Below are 15,436 nucleotides of genomic sequence, written 5' to 3' on the forward strand. Positions count from 1 at the left end.
CATGTCGAAAACTGTTCATATCGAGTCGACCGTACAATTCTCCAACCTGCTATCCTCCTCTATCATTGTCGTTGCCGACTTCTACGCCGACTGGTGCGGACCATGCAAACAAATTGCTCCAGTATATGAGGAATTATCGGCCAAACTGTCCAAGCCAAACAAAATCACATTTGCCAAAATCAACACCGACCAACAACAAGATCTCGCACGGTCTTACAATGTTAGAGCCATGCCTACTTTTATGATCTTCAAGAACTCTCAACAAATCCATTTCATCGAAGGCGCCGACCCAAGAAAGCTATCGCAGGTGGTGAAAGACCTCGCAAATGAGGCAAATAAGTTGGAGGGCGAGGATGCTGGTGGCAGTTCAAGTGGCGGGACATGGCTAGGCGCGGAACTTCCTCGTGGATATGGGGACGTGACTAGCTCCGTCGATTTCTTGAGCCTGGAGTTGTTGAATTGGGACTCTACACATGGAACCGCAAGAACGTTGATTAGTGGCGACAAGCCTAAAGGTGAGCAGGAGTTATCCACCTCTTGAATGGCAAATACTGACGAAACCAGGTCAAGCGGATGCGAAAGATTGGGTTGAAAGTGACACCGACGAACAACTCATGCTCTACATCCCTTTCCAATCCACCCTGAAGATCCAATCCATTCACCTCACCTCCCTGCCCGAAAACACGGATGACGACGAGCAACCCAGCAGGCCAAAAGTGGTCAAAATCTACACCAACCGACCACACATTCTTGGGTTTGACGAGGCGGACGACACACAGCCAGCACAAGAGGTTACTTTGTCAGAAAAAGACTGGGATCCCAAGACAGGTACTGCCAAACTTGACCTGCGCATTGTCAAGTTCACGAATGTTTCCAGTCTGGTCATTTTTGTGGTGGAGAGCGTAGGAGACAACGAGAAGGTTAGAATTGACCGAATCAGAATCATCGGCGAGACTGGAGAGAAGAGAGATGGCAAGATTGAGAAGATAGCATCGGATGATTGATACGGGATGGATTAGACACATGAACGAGAAACGAGAGACGATTGCATCCAAACGCGGCGCAGGCAGGGCATAGAGGAAAGGGACCAAATACTCCAAAACCGATGCTAGAGACCGAGAAATTGGCCACAGATGAGTCGGCGATGATCCGACTTCGGAAGCCATATCACGTTAAACCACACAACTGTAGCTTGCTAGATAGCCATTTCATGGTAATCACGAATTTAAAAAGGCCGATTAAAGATCGTGAAAGGTGAGTCAGGCACGATATAGACCCTCGATACCAACAACATTGACGATCGATTCCATCATTGAGAATATGTCCGACCCCACGCATGAACAAGCGCAGAGACACTCGACGGGTCCTCGTTCCGCCATGGAAAAGGCAAAAAGCAAACAAGGGCGCACGTCGAGGAGATCAGATGCAATTTTTGAGATTATTGATCTGTGCTGCCACTGACACTTGGGTTCGTTATGGGAGAGAAGAATCGACCAAGCAACACAGGGGTAATTGATGGTGGCAGCGCCGCACGAAGAAAAGAAAAGAAGAAAAGAAGAAGGGAAAGGGAAAGCAAGTCTCTATCTGAAGTTTTGAAAAGAAATGTTCGAGCTAGTCTGTTTGTGGTATGGTGTGGTTGTGAACATAAAGTCTTGGCGTGAGTAGATGCAAGAAACTTTACATCGAGCAGTTCTTTCCTTTTGCTCTTGTCTGATAACAATATCAAGGCTTGTGATGAGTTTGTTAACAAAATTATATTGATAGGAAGAGAATGATTGCTGGCACATTGCTTGGACGAATGTCTGACGATGTTTCAGTATGATCTCATTGACTAAAATCTGAAGCCAATGATTTGTTTATTTTTATTTTGTTTATTTTTTCCACTTCCCAATGTCAACCTTCCTTGGTCTTGCAGATTGCCATGCTCATTTGGCAAAGAGCCTAAGCCTCTTTCCGATCCGAAACTATCGGTATTATGAGACCCGATGTCTCTATGGAGGGATTGGACTGATCCATGTACCTGGTACTGTTGTCAATCAGTCCGCGAATGAGGTTGCCGCTGCGCAAATTGCCAGATAGGCACATATATTCAATTTCTTCATGCTCAAAAGTCGGAACCGACAACACCTCTACCGAGCTCTGTGGTCCTGCATGTGTCGGGATAGCCTGGCTTGAAGCTTGAGTTTTGTTGTGACAGTGAGAGGCCACTTGAGTATATGGGAATTCACTCAGGCGAGCCGCAAATATGCAGCTTTGGATAAGACATGATAAGCGCCTCTAACAAGGATTGACCGCAACAATAGCGATATCGGACTGTCATGTCGGGTGAGTAAATTATCTCACTCAATCCCCCCCTTTAGAGACCCGACAGCCAGGCACGACCCCTCATACTGCAATATAGTTGGCCTTGAAACCAAAATGGTAATGCAACACTGTGTTGAAGGCAAGGCAGTATCGTGTCGCGAGGCCGTGCTCAAATATCAGGACTGAGAATTTACGAGATGCAACTGCTTCCGATCCTACGGTCTGTGCTTTGCAGTTTGGTGTGTTCACTCCGCCTCGGCTCGACTCGCTCGGTCGCGGGAGGTCCATGCGCCATCATCGGACCAACTCTTACGTGTGACGACTTAGGACTCCGTACTGTGGTATTTGCCACCCAGTTTTGAGGCTTGCAAGACAGATTGTGATATTAGATGGTCGAAGATGAGGGCTCTGTCGATGGAATCGTGCCGTTAAGCCATAACTGATTTCAAAAGAGTAGTGTGCAACCAAGGGAAGAGGCCATAGGCAAGCTCAACCCAGGACTCAAGACCACATGCCTTGGTTATTGTGGCCATGGCGGTGGCCAAGGGAGAAGGAATTCTTCGCCTATGAGCCTTTGCGATGTTGCACAAACCACACTCGTGTGCAACAGGAAGCAACCCGACTCGGGGCGTAACTCCGGGGTCTCGAGTTAGGAGAATCGCATGAGGTAATTGATGGCCATCGCGGCCCTACGATGAATGATCCAGCTACTCACATAGATATGTCAATGTGATTGCAAGTTCCGATCAGATGCATGGCAAGACTCTCGGATGAGGTGACAAGTATTCAGCCGAACTTTGAGCCAGTGCGTATGTAAAGTAATTCGACGGATTGATTGTCCGCCAACGTGACCTTCGTCGCTGACGGCAGGTTGTGAGGAATGGCAGATAGAGGGAGATGTCTGTGCTGCCCAACGTCAAATGGGGTGGCAATACCGTGACATCCCACGCCAGATTGCTTCGGAGGCAGGAGAAAAGAAACAAACGACTTCACGCGTCACGGGGAGGTCGCGAGTTGCACAAAAACAATGTTGCCTACGAGTACAATCATACACAGCCTCCTTTTTCTTTCCGTGTTATCCAGACCGGACCAAATTAGATGCCTCGTACTCATGGACAGTATGCATCTGAACTGATTGATCCAGTGTGTCCATGATTATTGCAAGCATCCCGTATCAGAACCACACTATCGGGTAGTGATGGCACACCACGTAATTCCTCGGGAACCTCACCAGAAAAGCCCAACACGAGTGTGCCAAATTATCCTCAAAGGGCCAAGGGAAAAGCCATGTGCAGCTCGATGCATCAGTTCCAAATTGGGTGGCGTACAAAGTCGAGAGCTGTCAAATCACTCCATTCCAGTCCGCTTTGGGCTATCGCAGCTGAGTGGCGCCCGAAGATCTGAGTTTTAGACCAAAACTCTATCGCACAATCCTCCGGAGCGTGGCCTCTTGAGGTCTTGAAAATGCTGCATATGGCCGAGCCTCCAAGGACCTCCCTGGCATTCCAAGTCCTCGTAGTCGTAACAATGTTGCGATTCCTGGAGGAGTCGGGATCGAATCTCAGCTCGCCTGATAGACTTTGAAGATTTAGTTAGTGATGATGGATATTCGACCTGATAATCGATTGAGCCATCTCAAAGCCCCAAGACTTGACCCAGGCGGAATCTGGGGCCATACGAGCTCTCAGTGGGATTTCAGCGAAACTGATGATTCGCACATTGGATTTGTCCAGGCTAAAGTTGCACAAATCTGCATATGAGTGTTAGTGTAATCGTGGTCATCTGGAACAAACCAGTCAGTGGCAAGTGCGCCGGGAGGAGCTTCGGTTTGATCGCCACGAGGTCATCATACCTAGGTAGCCAGCAATTGATCTATTGACGGGGAAGATGGATTTGGTGCTGTAGAGGCATACGAATAATTACACAAGTATGAGCATTAAACTAATTCACCAGCTCAGCAGGGCCCAACTATTGGCCGGATGTGTTCCAGTGTAACAGAACCCTTCTTCGATATCTGGTGTTCCAATCAAGGACGGTATTAGATCAGTCTTCACGAAGGCCGGCGTAGTTTTGGCTTGAATAGTCGATAGGTTTAAAGCTTAGCTCCCCAGAAGGACAATCCAACAAAGCGTTGCTGAAGGGTGGACTGGTGGGAACTTGAGCGCTCAAGCCACCAGAACCAAAACTTCACAAGAGGCGCGCCATTTTCTCGTAGAACTCTGAGGAAGGTCTTTGGCGTCAGGGTTGGGTCGTTCCAAACGAGGTTCAATGAGGTTTGGTGCCGTTCTTGCGAGACTAAGTGAACCTACCATGGTTTTTCCCCGACGCCAGGCACGATAAGCAGATAGCAGAGTGGAGGTGCAATTTCCCCGGAAGCACTACTGAATACCTCCGCACACTGGCTTGCTCTTCGCTGGTAATCCAACTGAGGACCAGCTAGCTCCAAAGCGAGATTCTCAGTGCTGCACAATGCGCACAGTCGTTGAGAACTTCTGGCAACTTGGAGTGGACACCACTTTGACGGCGACAAGGGCTCTGGCACCAATTTTGGAGTCACTAACAGCACTACCAAAAGCACTAAGATAACGAGGCATATTCGAAAGGTTCCCTTATCTCATGTATAGACTTGGTAGGTTGATGCAAAAGAAATTCTGAATCCCACGCTGTGGATGGCACGAAAAATTTCTTGTCACACGGGTCCTGTGGGACAAGTACATGGGGATTCTTGTGTGTCGATCGAAGGAACAGTGATAGACACAGGCGTTTCCGTTTCGCCTCGATGCTGAAACACAAGCTGCAGCTTCGGGTGAATACCAGCAGATCAGAGCTGAAAGCTGATGGACAAATACCGTACCAAGAGACTCTGTACCTGCATTGGTGGGAGGTTTTCATTGGCTCTGGCCGTAAAGGTAGCATCATTGATGGACAGAGTCGAGCAGAAGATCCCTCAGAACCTACTCGTGCAAATGTTCCTGCATTAGTTATGAAGGGTCCTGCTGGATGGTGGATCTAGCGCAACTCCTTGGTGGTATTCGCGGGAGTCTGCTAGGTCAAAATGTACGAGCAGGACACATTTGCTCACAAAATCGCCACTTTGCCCTGGCTGGCGTGTTTTCTGTGGTTCAGACTGGGCCCAAGACTCTGGAATGGAGTGGAAACCGTATCAGCGACGAGCTTCTGGAAGTGCTGCTCTGATCCTATGCTGTTTCGAGTCTAGGGTAGACACTTGGGCCAAGAACGCGGGTGCACCACAAGAGGCCCGCCCGCGAACGGACGGTTCCTCTACGCTTGTGCCTGGGGCCGCCATCTCTGAAGCAGGGGTACAGGGGCCAAAGTTTCCAAGTGGACCTGACGGCCCGCGGATCACTCGAAGCCCGCGAGTAAGCTTCACCGGGTACCTGAGGGAAGATGCTGGTCCTCCAAGTGGCAATAAGTCTTTGGGCGTTGTGATTCCCGAGTACCCTGGGATGGGCTTTGGGCTGTGCAAGCCGCATCTCGCCTACCACCGGTCTAAGACTCACACCACCAGCCAGTTCTGGTGAAGCACCATGCTGCTTTTTCGCCTCTCAACCTGCTGCCAACTCTTGGTCGGGCGCCGTATCCAAATGAGAAAGAAGCCGTCTCTTTCGCTTGTGTCGACATTCCCCAAGCGCAATCATAGTCGGCATTTTTCTCGGGAACCTTCAAGTCGGGCCTCGAAAAGTAACGGTGGCAAGAAACAACGCCGATGGTGTGCAACCAACCCATTTATTAAAAAGTACACCACTTCTGAAGGGTGTCGGTGCTTCGTGAATCGTACGTAGGTATGAGTACTGGGACAGCTTTCAGTCGCGGTGGTCAGAGCACAAAGATGCACCCAAGGGCTGCCCAATCGTCTGAAGCACGCCCAGTCCTCAACTAACAAATGCCTATCGATACGCGTCCTTCTGGTACAATCATTAACCCCACTGGAGCCAGGGTCCCACGCTTTTCCAGGCATCATGTTTCGGGGCTAGAAGTCCCTTTGACACATGAACCCACCAAAGACAGGCATAGCAAATGCCTCGAATGGTCACTGAAGGATTCGATGCTACCAGAGACGGAGCTCTTACGAAGTCGATTACTGAGATCATGGCAAGCACTGGTGATTTCATCCTGCATTCGTACCAACACTCGCACCGATGCAATTTGACAACCATGGCATTCATTGGTTTCTGTGACCATCCAGATCCGAACCTGTGAGAAGTCGATGGGACGTTCGTCCCATGCTATTGCAAGAGTATGAAACACTGGAGGTACTGTTCCTGCACCAATGGATCGCGGGGAGATGCAAGTCTCTGGTTCCGCAGGCGAGTTTTGGGTACTCACCAACACTGCTACCATCCAAGATTCCAAGGTCACGTCAACAAGCGTGCAGAATCCAGACCAGCTAAAGAGTACGCTTAGCGATCCAGTCCTTTCTGTTCCTTCTCCATCGGTTCGTTGGCGATAGCAAGCATGTGTATTTCCTCTCTATCATCTCGGAGAGCGATAGCACGCGTTTTCACGATTACGAGTAGAGCACTGGTCCGTAGGCTACTTCGTACTTCCAAATCATGCAGAATGCTCGAAAAGGGCAAAGTCTGAACCGAGACATGATGTCGCGTTTTCACTTCGGAGTTGCTCCCACGCGGCACCTATTCCAGCCACTTTGAACGCGGATGTACAATTGTCAACCTTGAAGACTCGCCACCTACCAATCGCTAAGACTACACCCAGCGTTGGGAGTGGTACCTGCATACGGGCATGGAGCAGTGGCTCAAAGAGACTCTAAGACACGACTTTAGGGTTTGCACAACCTCATGTCTTTGCAGCATTACGCTCTAGTTCAACCAGACCCCAATCTAACCCAATCATGATCGAGGTGCTTGCCACCTTCTTCTTCTGCATCGCGTGTCTGAACCCGCCGCGTCCAAGTAGTCTTGAGACCAACAGATTCCGCACTCGTAAGTCGTGCTGAGAAGGTGGCACTAATTGGCATTGTCACTTGTCAGCTTGGATGCTTCTGACCCGTGCAGTCTACTGCATGAGCTTGCTTGTCCACTAGAAGTCCAGACTGAGGGACGATGAACAAGTCGAGGGCGAAATTTGTCTGAGTCTTACCCAATGATTTAATTGAATGTTTACGAGGGTCGGTCAGCAAAAGATATTTCTGAGCTGAATGACCAGATCATTCGAAGGATTGCCATGGAATATGGGGGATAATTGATATGGGTTTGTGGGCTTTGTCGGGCACAGCCAGAAATAGGACATGAGGCGATTCGCTGGGTTGGCCGAAGACGCAGCTTATCACCTAGTCCGCACCCACGTCACGCTCATGATTGGCGTCGAGATCCCAGCGCGTCGCCCAGTCGTTGAACAGGCATCGTCCATGAAGTGCAGCACTGAACTGCCACCTCTGCCAGATGGAGGATCCGAAATATTGATTCGAGCATTCATAGATGCATGATTCTGAGGCAGAGCACCGATCGCACAAGCCGTGTCAACTGATTAGGCTTGACTCACTTGTCTCGTCAATGCAGCAACACCTATCAGTGGGCGAGACGACCTCGCATCGATCACTTTGGTCCCGGCCCACTATCCCATGGAAGCATCGGATCAAGCCCTACTGCGGTTTTGCTGGAAATGCCCTTCGCCTATAGCACCGTGAGAAAAGCAATCAGGCCAAGTTCACTGCGCTCGTATCGGATAATCTGATTCTATCATGGAGTCAAGTGGTCGACCGTCCTCTTCAAGCGCTCTTCTTGTGATGGATACGTTTCAGCATCGCCAATAGTAGAGATCGAACAAGCACAGCAATGATCTGCCTGTCCCATAGGATCACTTGCATACAGTTCATAGGCACACCATCACACCCTAAGCGGCCTACTCGGTCACTTGAATACGGCCACACTCAGGTCGACGGTGCGTCATCGGTATAATGGAATTGGCCGAGGGTGGTAAGAGGGTGTGCTGAGCATCAGTGTGCAATTTCCCGTGCATATCAGTGCTGCGTGACAGGGCTCTCTCAACGTCACCCAGGGCCCATGGACCATGGACCGCCCCGACTTGGGTGAGCAGTCAGAAGCATGCGGCAAAAACCAGGACTGGGTCTGCTTGCTGCCTTAACAGCTGGGGCTGGGTGTGTGGGCCTGGATTAGTGGGTGATAGTCTTTGAGACGGGCTGGGATGGGTGAGACCTTGTTCTCCACCATCCTTCAGTCACCTTGCATGGGTCGCGACGACGGTCCCGAATCGCAGCGCCCGTTCCTGCAAGCATCCACCTTTCTACATCGAGTGGTGGTCCAAGTCACTGGTCGACAGCCGGCCTCAGACCCTCAGGACATCTAGCGATCTCTTCTTATGGCTCGTCCTTGCACCCAGCTCTATCCTCTCTTTTTCGTCAACTGATATCGAGGCAAGACGCTCTTTTCTTCCCCGCGATCTACACTTTCATTTACTTCTTGTTATATCTCTCGTTCGACCAGGCCAGTCCCGGATCTTGTTCATCATTTGTACTACACCACTGTATCATTGTGAACATCATCCAGTCCTTCCTTCCAAAGCCTGTGCCAACATTGTATCATAACATAATCCATCTCTACCTACAACATACGTCAAGGAACCGACACTCTCTCTTACACGGTTACCAGCAGCACATTTGCATATATCTATGTACAGCTAGTTACCACGAACCAGGGAGACCCGAGACGCCAGCAGCCATTCATTGGACGAGCATTTCATCTGTACTATTCTGTATCACAACGACGACACTACCAACGACTGACAAATTGAACCCGACTCCAGCTTCCTGCAAAGACAGCAAGCTGAGATCAACCGAGGGGAAGAGCATATTCCCTACGACATAACACTATACAACAAACCCATTGCAATGGAAGCACCATTCCCAATGGCAGCCCAACAGATCCAATTCTACCAATACCGACCAGACTCGGATGCACGACATAATGCTGTGTTCACGCCCATGCCGAGCGAGCAACCGGTCTTCAGCCCCATGGTTGGATACCCGCAACAGTATATGGCACCACAGTACTGGCAAGGACCTCCTCACTTTGCTCGAGCTCACTACGTCCCTCAGCAAGTGATGACCCCACGAGCATCACCACCTCTGACATTGGCGATGCCTATGCCCAAGATTGTGCTTGATCACAACGGGCAGATGGAGCATGGACACTACCTGGAGAGCAGGCACTCTTCACCTCCGACCCCATGCCTATCTGCTTGCCCAAGCACAGCCAGCAGCCCACCAGCCAGCAGCATTCACCAAACCCCAGTGCACGGATCTGGGTACTTCAATCTCCCAATCGAGCAATCCAAGGAGGAGATGCAACCTGTACGATTTTTGGACGAGTGGCCATCGGAGAATGGACGTAAGTGTAACCAGTGGTTGATGAAACCAAACACGATGAAATCAAATGAAACGGGTTTTGCTAACTTTTGATGTTGGTTGCGTGACAGATGTTCACATTTTCCCGCATCCCGGTGATGCCAAGCTTTTGCCCAGCAACTCGATGCCCTCGACCGTTTCTGGCAACTTCAACATGAACATCAACTCCTCATTCTCGGTGGCCAGCCTCAGCAGTTGCAACTCCCCATCCTTGGGCCCTGCTTCACCCCAGTCTCAAGTTTCTCCATCGGCCTACCCAGTAGCCGAATTCGTCAACCTACGAGAGCTCACTTCCACCTCATTCGAGCCTGTGGTTGCTGCACCTGTTCAAAGTTTCCCTCCTCTGCCAACCCTGTCTGCCGAAGACGACGAGCACAAGTTTGCCTTGGTCAACGCCTTCCCCGTCACTCCTGAGCATGACACTGCTGATCCCTTCATCCTCTCTGAGAACCCTTCTTTTGAATCCTCATTCTGCAGTGAGTTCGACTCGGAGGACGAGTTCAGCTTTGTCAACTTTGCCGATGTTGAGATCTCATACAACGGTGACAAGAGACAGAAGCTAGCCCTTGGTGAAGAGGAGGACTTCCTGAGCGTGCACAGCTTCGGTAGCTTCGACGAGGAAGATTTGATTGCCCAAGCCGGTCTACCTTCACCACCAGTCTCATCATTCTCTGACTCTTGCTGCTCAAGCAAGAAGAAGGCTCACCGCAAGATGAAGCGCACCGACTCCCTCAACAGTGACTTCGAGTTCACCCACATGACGGAATCTGACGGACACGTGCACAACCATGACGGTCAACACACCACTTCCAATGGCTCTCAAAGTCAGCAAAGCTCAAATGAGGAGAATGGTACATCCGCTGCTGGAGATGCATCATCCGCTCAGACTCCCACCAACCGACGTGGACGCAAGCAATCTTTGACTGAGGATCCCTCCAAGACCTTCGTCTGCACCTTGTGCTCTCGTCGTTTCCGTCGACAGGAACATCTTAAGCGCCACTATAGATCTCTCCACACTCACGACAAGCCTTTCGAGTGCAACGAGTGCGGTAAGAAGTTCTCTCGTTCTGACAACCTCGCACAACACGCACGCACTCACGGTAGCGGTGCTATCGTCATGGGTGTTTTGGAGAATGGTGAACTTGCTCCTCAACAGGCCTTCGATGAGGAAATGGGCCATGCACTCTACGAAGCTGCTCAACGCGCCGCTCTTGCCTCTTCATCAAGTGGCAGTGGTTCCGAGTCCTCTTCGTCAGGAGACAGCAAGCGTGCCTTGAAGAAGCGAAAGCGGGACGAGTCCTCATAATTTAAGAAAAAACGTGGATTTTTCCCGAATCAACTCTTCTTCACGAGATACAAGATGACGACAATTCTAAAAATTCACCCCAAACTTCTGCAACAAAACTTAGCCACGACGAATAACGATCATTATGATGTGAACCAAGACCAACCATTACCAAGCAGAATCTTTTATTCTCAGGGGACCTCGCTTCATTTCTACAACAACAACCAACCAAGAGAGACAATTCGGAGTCAAGACAACTTCCAACAAAACGGACCAGCGTAGGAGCTACAAGAATGTGTATGCGTATGAGACAGGCGGGGAAAAGTGCTTTAGAACCTTTTAACAGTATTCAATTCTTTCGACAACCTCCATGTATTCTATCGGCCTTGTATTCCAACAACAGGCGGCACTCGGGGCGAAGATCGATTTTCTTTCTGCGATGGCACGCTGTACACTGAGGAAATCGGGAGCTGGTTTGAAGGGAGAAGAGAAAACTTGCTGGTTGCTGCTGTCCGCCATTCTCTGCAAAGAAATGACGAAGAGCGAGACAGAAGATTGTGGCTTGTTCGCGAGGACAATGTCCACTCTTCGACTTCCTTTCTTTTGAACAACCAATATTTCCTTTTTCTTCAACTATTATTACTTTCGCTTCTTTCATTTTAGCCCTTTTTTAAAGTCAAATTTTGGACGGGGAGGGGAAGGGAAGACCAGGGAGAGGAACGAACTCGAGGGGTCACAGAAAGGAGAGACATCCCGCGCTTTGAAGATGGCCTTGAGAGTCTTCGGCATCAGCATCGATCTACCGTACTGAGGGAGACATGAAATTTGTATGTACTACACCAACAACACCTGTAACTGTACTATTAAAAGACTGGCAAATATATTTATCGAGTTCTGAAAAAACCAAACCAAACTGTTCTATGATCTAATTCTCTGTATTGGTCTCATCGATTTTTATTTAATATATATCAACGACTTGAAGCTTGGACACAAAAGATCTCCAGTGTCACGCCTCTTCAAGACGCCCGAAATGAGCTGGGTGCGTGCCCTAGGCACGCTTTCCTTCTCTATCTCATCATCTCAGCTGGGGCATGCAGGTACAATCTACACTACACTGGCATTCAATGCCATGCCTCTGAGCTAGCTACCAAGTACGGATGGTAGGCCATTGCCTAGCCATGTACAGTACAAAATGGCATTGCACTACGGAGCGTCCATACGATCATCACTTATCATACAATCAAATTCTCCGGGCGATCTATCTCTTGTCGATAAAGGGCACGACCCGGATAACCATAATCCAATCTTAGGGTGCGGGAGATGAGCTTTTCGGGGGGGGGGGGGGTGACAGGGCATCGATAGGCATCAACAGCACACCACACCACAACACCCATGGCCGAAGCAAGTCAGCTGTAAAACCGCGTATGGCATACCCAAGAACGCCCGGATCAGGCCTACAGGCTACAATCTTACGGGTCGTAGGCATGCTCCCCAGCACCTAATCAATCAACGATCATGGGCACAACCGATATTTCGGGGTGGCAGTGCCGCATCCGTAATCGTTAAAGCAATCTTGTCCGTCCCTGATCTGAGGAAAGGATGACCCCTGGACTCGCATGGCTGCAGGTACACAACACAGGTAGGATCATCCCTACAGAAAGAAAAAGAACTCTAACCTTGATGTCAAAAATAAACATTTCCTGCGTCAATAATAATAACAATTTCAGACTTTTTGGGGGGAAATCTCTGACGCGGCAGTATGAGTAGGTGTGAGAACCGCAATTTCCCAAGCAGAGCATATTGGCTGGATTTCGAGTTTGCCTTGCGGAGGGATTGGGTATTCAAGGTTCATGAGGGCCGAGGGCGGTGCTGGAACCTGCATTGTGGAAGTCGTTCATGATGACGATGACGATGATTGCACTTGAATTGGCTTCTTCAGACTTTTCGGTGGACAAATTGGTCTTTCGAGGGCGAGAATCTGGGGCTTGTGGATTTTCTACCACACCGACTCCAGCCGAGCTTAGGTTCGCTACGTTTTTTGCAGAATGCGTTTGTTCTGTCTTGGTGGTTTGTTTGTTATGCCACTACTGCAGAGATGACTGCGAGACGAGTTGCTCGTTGAGGGATTCGAAACTCGCTAATTTCTACGAGTACTACTTCGTCCGTATCGAGCCCGAGGTACTCACCAGCTACTGATGGCTCGCACTTTCTACCTCATGCGATGCAATGCAATGCAGAATCCATCACAGATTCGAAGACTCGGAGGGGACAGAAGAAGAGGCAACGTGCCATGACGGATTGTGGGGCCTTCTAGTGCTAACGTTTGATAAAGGACGATAAGAAGTGAAACAAAGAGGCGAAAAAAAAGAGACTTCAAGACATTCTCATCGTTTTCGTTTTCCATTTACTTGGGAATGGATTCGCGTGCATCCACCAGACTCAAAGTACTGCAAGCCAAGCGGGAGGGTAACAACTCCCGTGCCTACCTGAGTTCGTGCTATCCGGAAGAGAGACAAGGCAAAAAGAGGATAGGAAGAGAAACAACGTGGGATTCAATTGTGAAACAGAACTAGTGCAGGGGTTTCCTGGTCTAGGGTTTCGTGGGTGAGGGCGGGGGCTGCACCCTGCCAGGTGGTTGTGGACTTTCAACTAGAGATTTGGTTCCTTTTTCTTCTGGGTTAACGGATGCGATGCAGTGGAGAACAACCTCGTTGTTGGGCCTTGGGTGTTATACGGGTAGCAAGTCGTCCTCATGACTAATGTACGAGTAGTCTGCATATCCAGGGGTGATCGTACAGTAGAGTGTTTGAGAAAAGAAACGAGCGCACAGACTGGTGTATGACTGGTTGCGACTCGTAGAAGAGGTGTGAGCGCAAGCAAAACGATTATCGAATGATGTGGACTATCGTCATCCCATGGGAGGTAGGTGAGATACATTTTTGCTCCAGGCGCGCCTTGGTGAAAGAATGAGCGAACCAGGCAATGGTACAAACCCCAAAGTCACTTCTTCCAGCCAGCCGCCAGTAAAGGAACCTCGGCGGCTCGATGATGGCTTCCAGACCTCAAGGGTAAGAAGCCAGCGTGTCGCCCCGATCAGCGTGCTTTGAACGTCACAATGAGCATGAGCGCCAAAGGCAGTACAAAGTTTTGATAGAGAGCGCGCGCGAGCATGTGGTACTGTTGGTATAGACGCTTCTTCTGGCCACCATCGCGACTCGCCCGTGATGGAAGAACAAGCAGAAACGTGCATCTGATTGGGTGGCACGGCAGAGTGCTGGACCGGTAGGACTGTATCTAGGTTTCTAGAGATTGATCCTCGGTGTTAGCATGTATCCTGCTGTTGATGAGATTCCAGTCGCGAAGCAAACGAGCAACTCAGTCATGCCTGGGGCGATCAGGCCAGCGTCTGCTGGCAGTTGCGATGTCGAGGATAACGCGTTCCTTCCTTGAGCCAAATACCATTGCTTGGCGTGAAATATCTCGCTGCTCTCGACGCTTCCCAAACTTGTTCCGACTCGACTCAAGAAGCACACAGAAACATCATCCACTGGGAATTAGTGTATGGTATGACACTCGCCTATTGAGTTTTTCTCCGGATGTACCGAGTACTGCTTCAGTCTAATGCATGTATGTCTCGCAAGTTCACTTGTGTGCAAACACGCGTCCACTCCACACGCCAAATCGCAAATCTCGCGCCTTTGTCGCGTACTCCCGCGTCAAACCGTGGTGACGGATATGTCAAGATCGCGGTCTTTCGCGTTGATTTATCCACAAGGCAAAAATAACGCAAGCGAAAAACGCGTTTCTCAAACGTGACTTTCTCGGTGGCACCTACTGGCTCGTACTCAAACGTTCAAGGCCCTGTCGACGTGCGATTACATCTCTCCTCTGTGGATGTTATGCAAATGATCATCTTACGCCATTTCCAGAGATGTCTTCACGACTTGACCAGTGCTATTGTCAAGCTGTCTAACAAGTCGCGTCATCTCTCATCATCGTCTGATTGTGAAGCTGATATGCTCCACATCAGCGAGGATTTTTTTTCACAGTCAATCAAACATTCCACAACAAGTCACCGGAGTTCTGGTCCAGTTTGGGGATCTCAACAGTATGCAGGATCATCCACCTAAAAATTGATGTGAGGATGATCCGAACGTATCCGAAGAAACCTCCATGTTGCAACCAGTGCCAGAAAACCCTAAATAACCGTTACCCAGCCCTGTCGTTGGTGGACTTTGTGGCTGTTGTTAGGGACGCATGCCTTGCGGGGTTTTCGAAACCACGCGTACTCGTATTTCTGAGGTTGGAAACACCTTACGGCGACGTCCCAGCGTTGACATGTCCTGGGCAGAGATCCATGCAAAGTGCAAGGTCCACAATGTCCATCTCCAGACCCATGTGCGGAAACATCGGTCCGTCTACGCCTATCTCCTTGACAGCTG

At 49.8% G+C, this 15,436-nt stretch overlaps 2 protein-coding genes across 2 annotated transcripts; both read left to right on the forward strand.

Moving 5' to 3' along the window:
* Position 1: 1 nt before the first annotated feature.
* LTR84_004477 (uncharacterized protein) lies at positions 2-1,004 on the forward strand (the record flags this gene model as incomplete). The annotated part of the gene is made up of 2 exons (XM_064848054.1): positions 2-515; positions 565-1,004. 2 exons carry the CDS (start codon positions 2-4, stop codon positions 1,002-1,004), a joined length of 954 nt encoding a protein of 317 aa, XP_064704593.1.
* An 8,207-nt stretch (positions 1,005-9,211) lies between these two features.
* On the forward strand, positions 9,212-11,015 carry LTR84_004478 (uncharacterized protein; the record flags this gene model as incomplete). Its single annotated transcript, XM_064848055.1, has 2 exons — positions 9,212-9,692; positions 9,781-11,015. The coding sequence occupies 2 exons, from the start codon at positions 9,212-9,214 to the stop codon at positions 11,013-11,015; spliced, it is 1,716 nt and encodes a 571-aa protein (XP_064704594.1).
* Between the last annotated feature and the right edge of the window lie 4,421 nt (positions 11,016-15,436).

The sequence above is a fragment of the Exophiala bonariae genome (assembly GCF_035927105.1).
Source record: "Exophiala bonariae strain CCFEE 5792 chromosome Unknown scaffold_19, whole genome shotgun sequence".
Classification (NCBI taxonomy): Eukaryota; Fungi; Ascomycota; class Eurotiomycetes; order Chaetothyriales; family Herpotrichiellaceae; genus Exophiala; species Exophiala bonariae.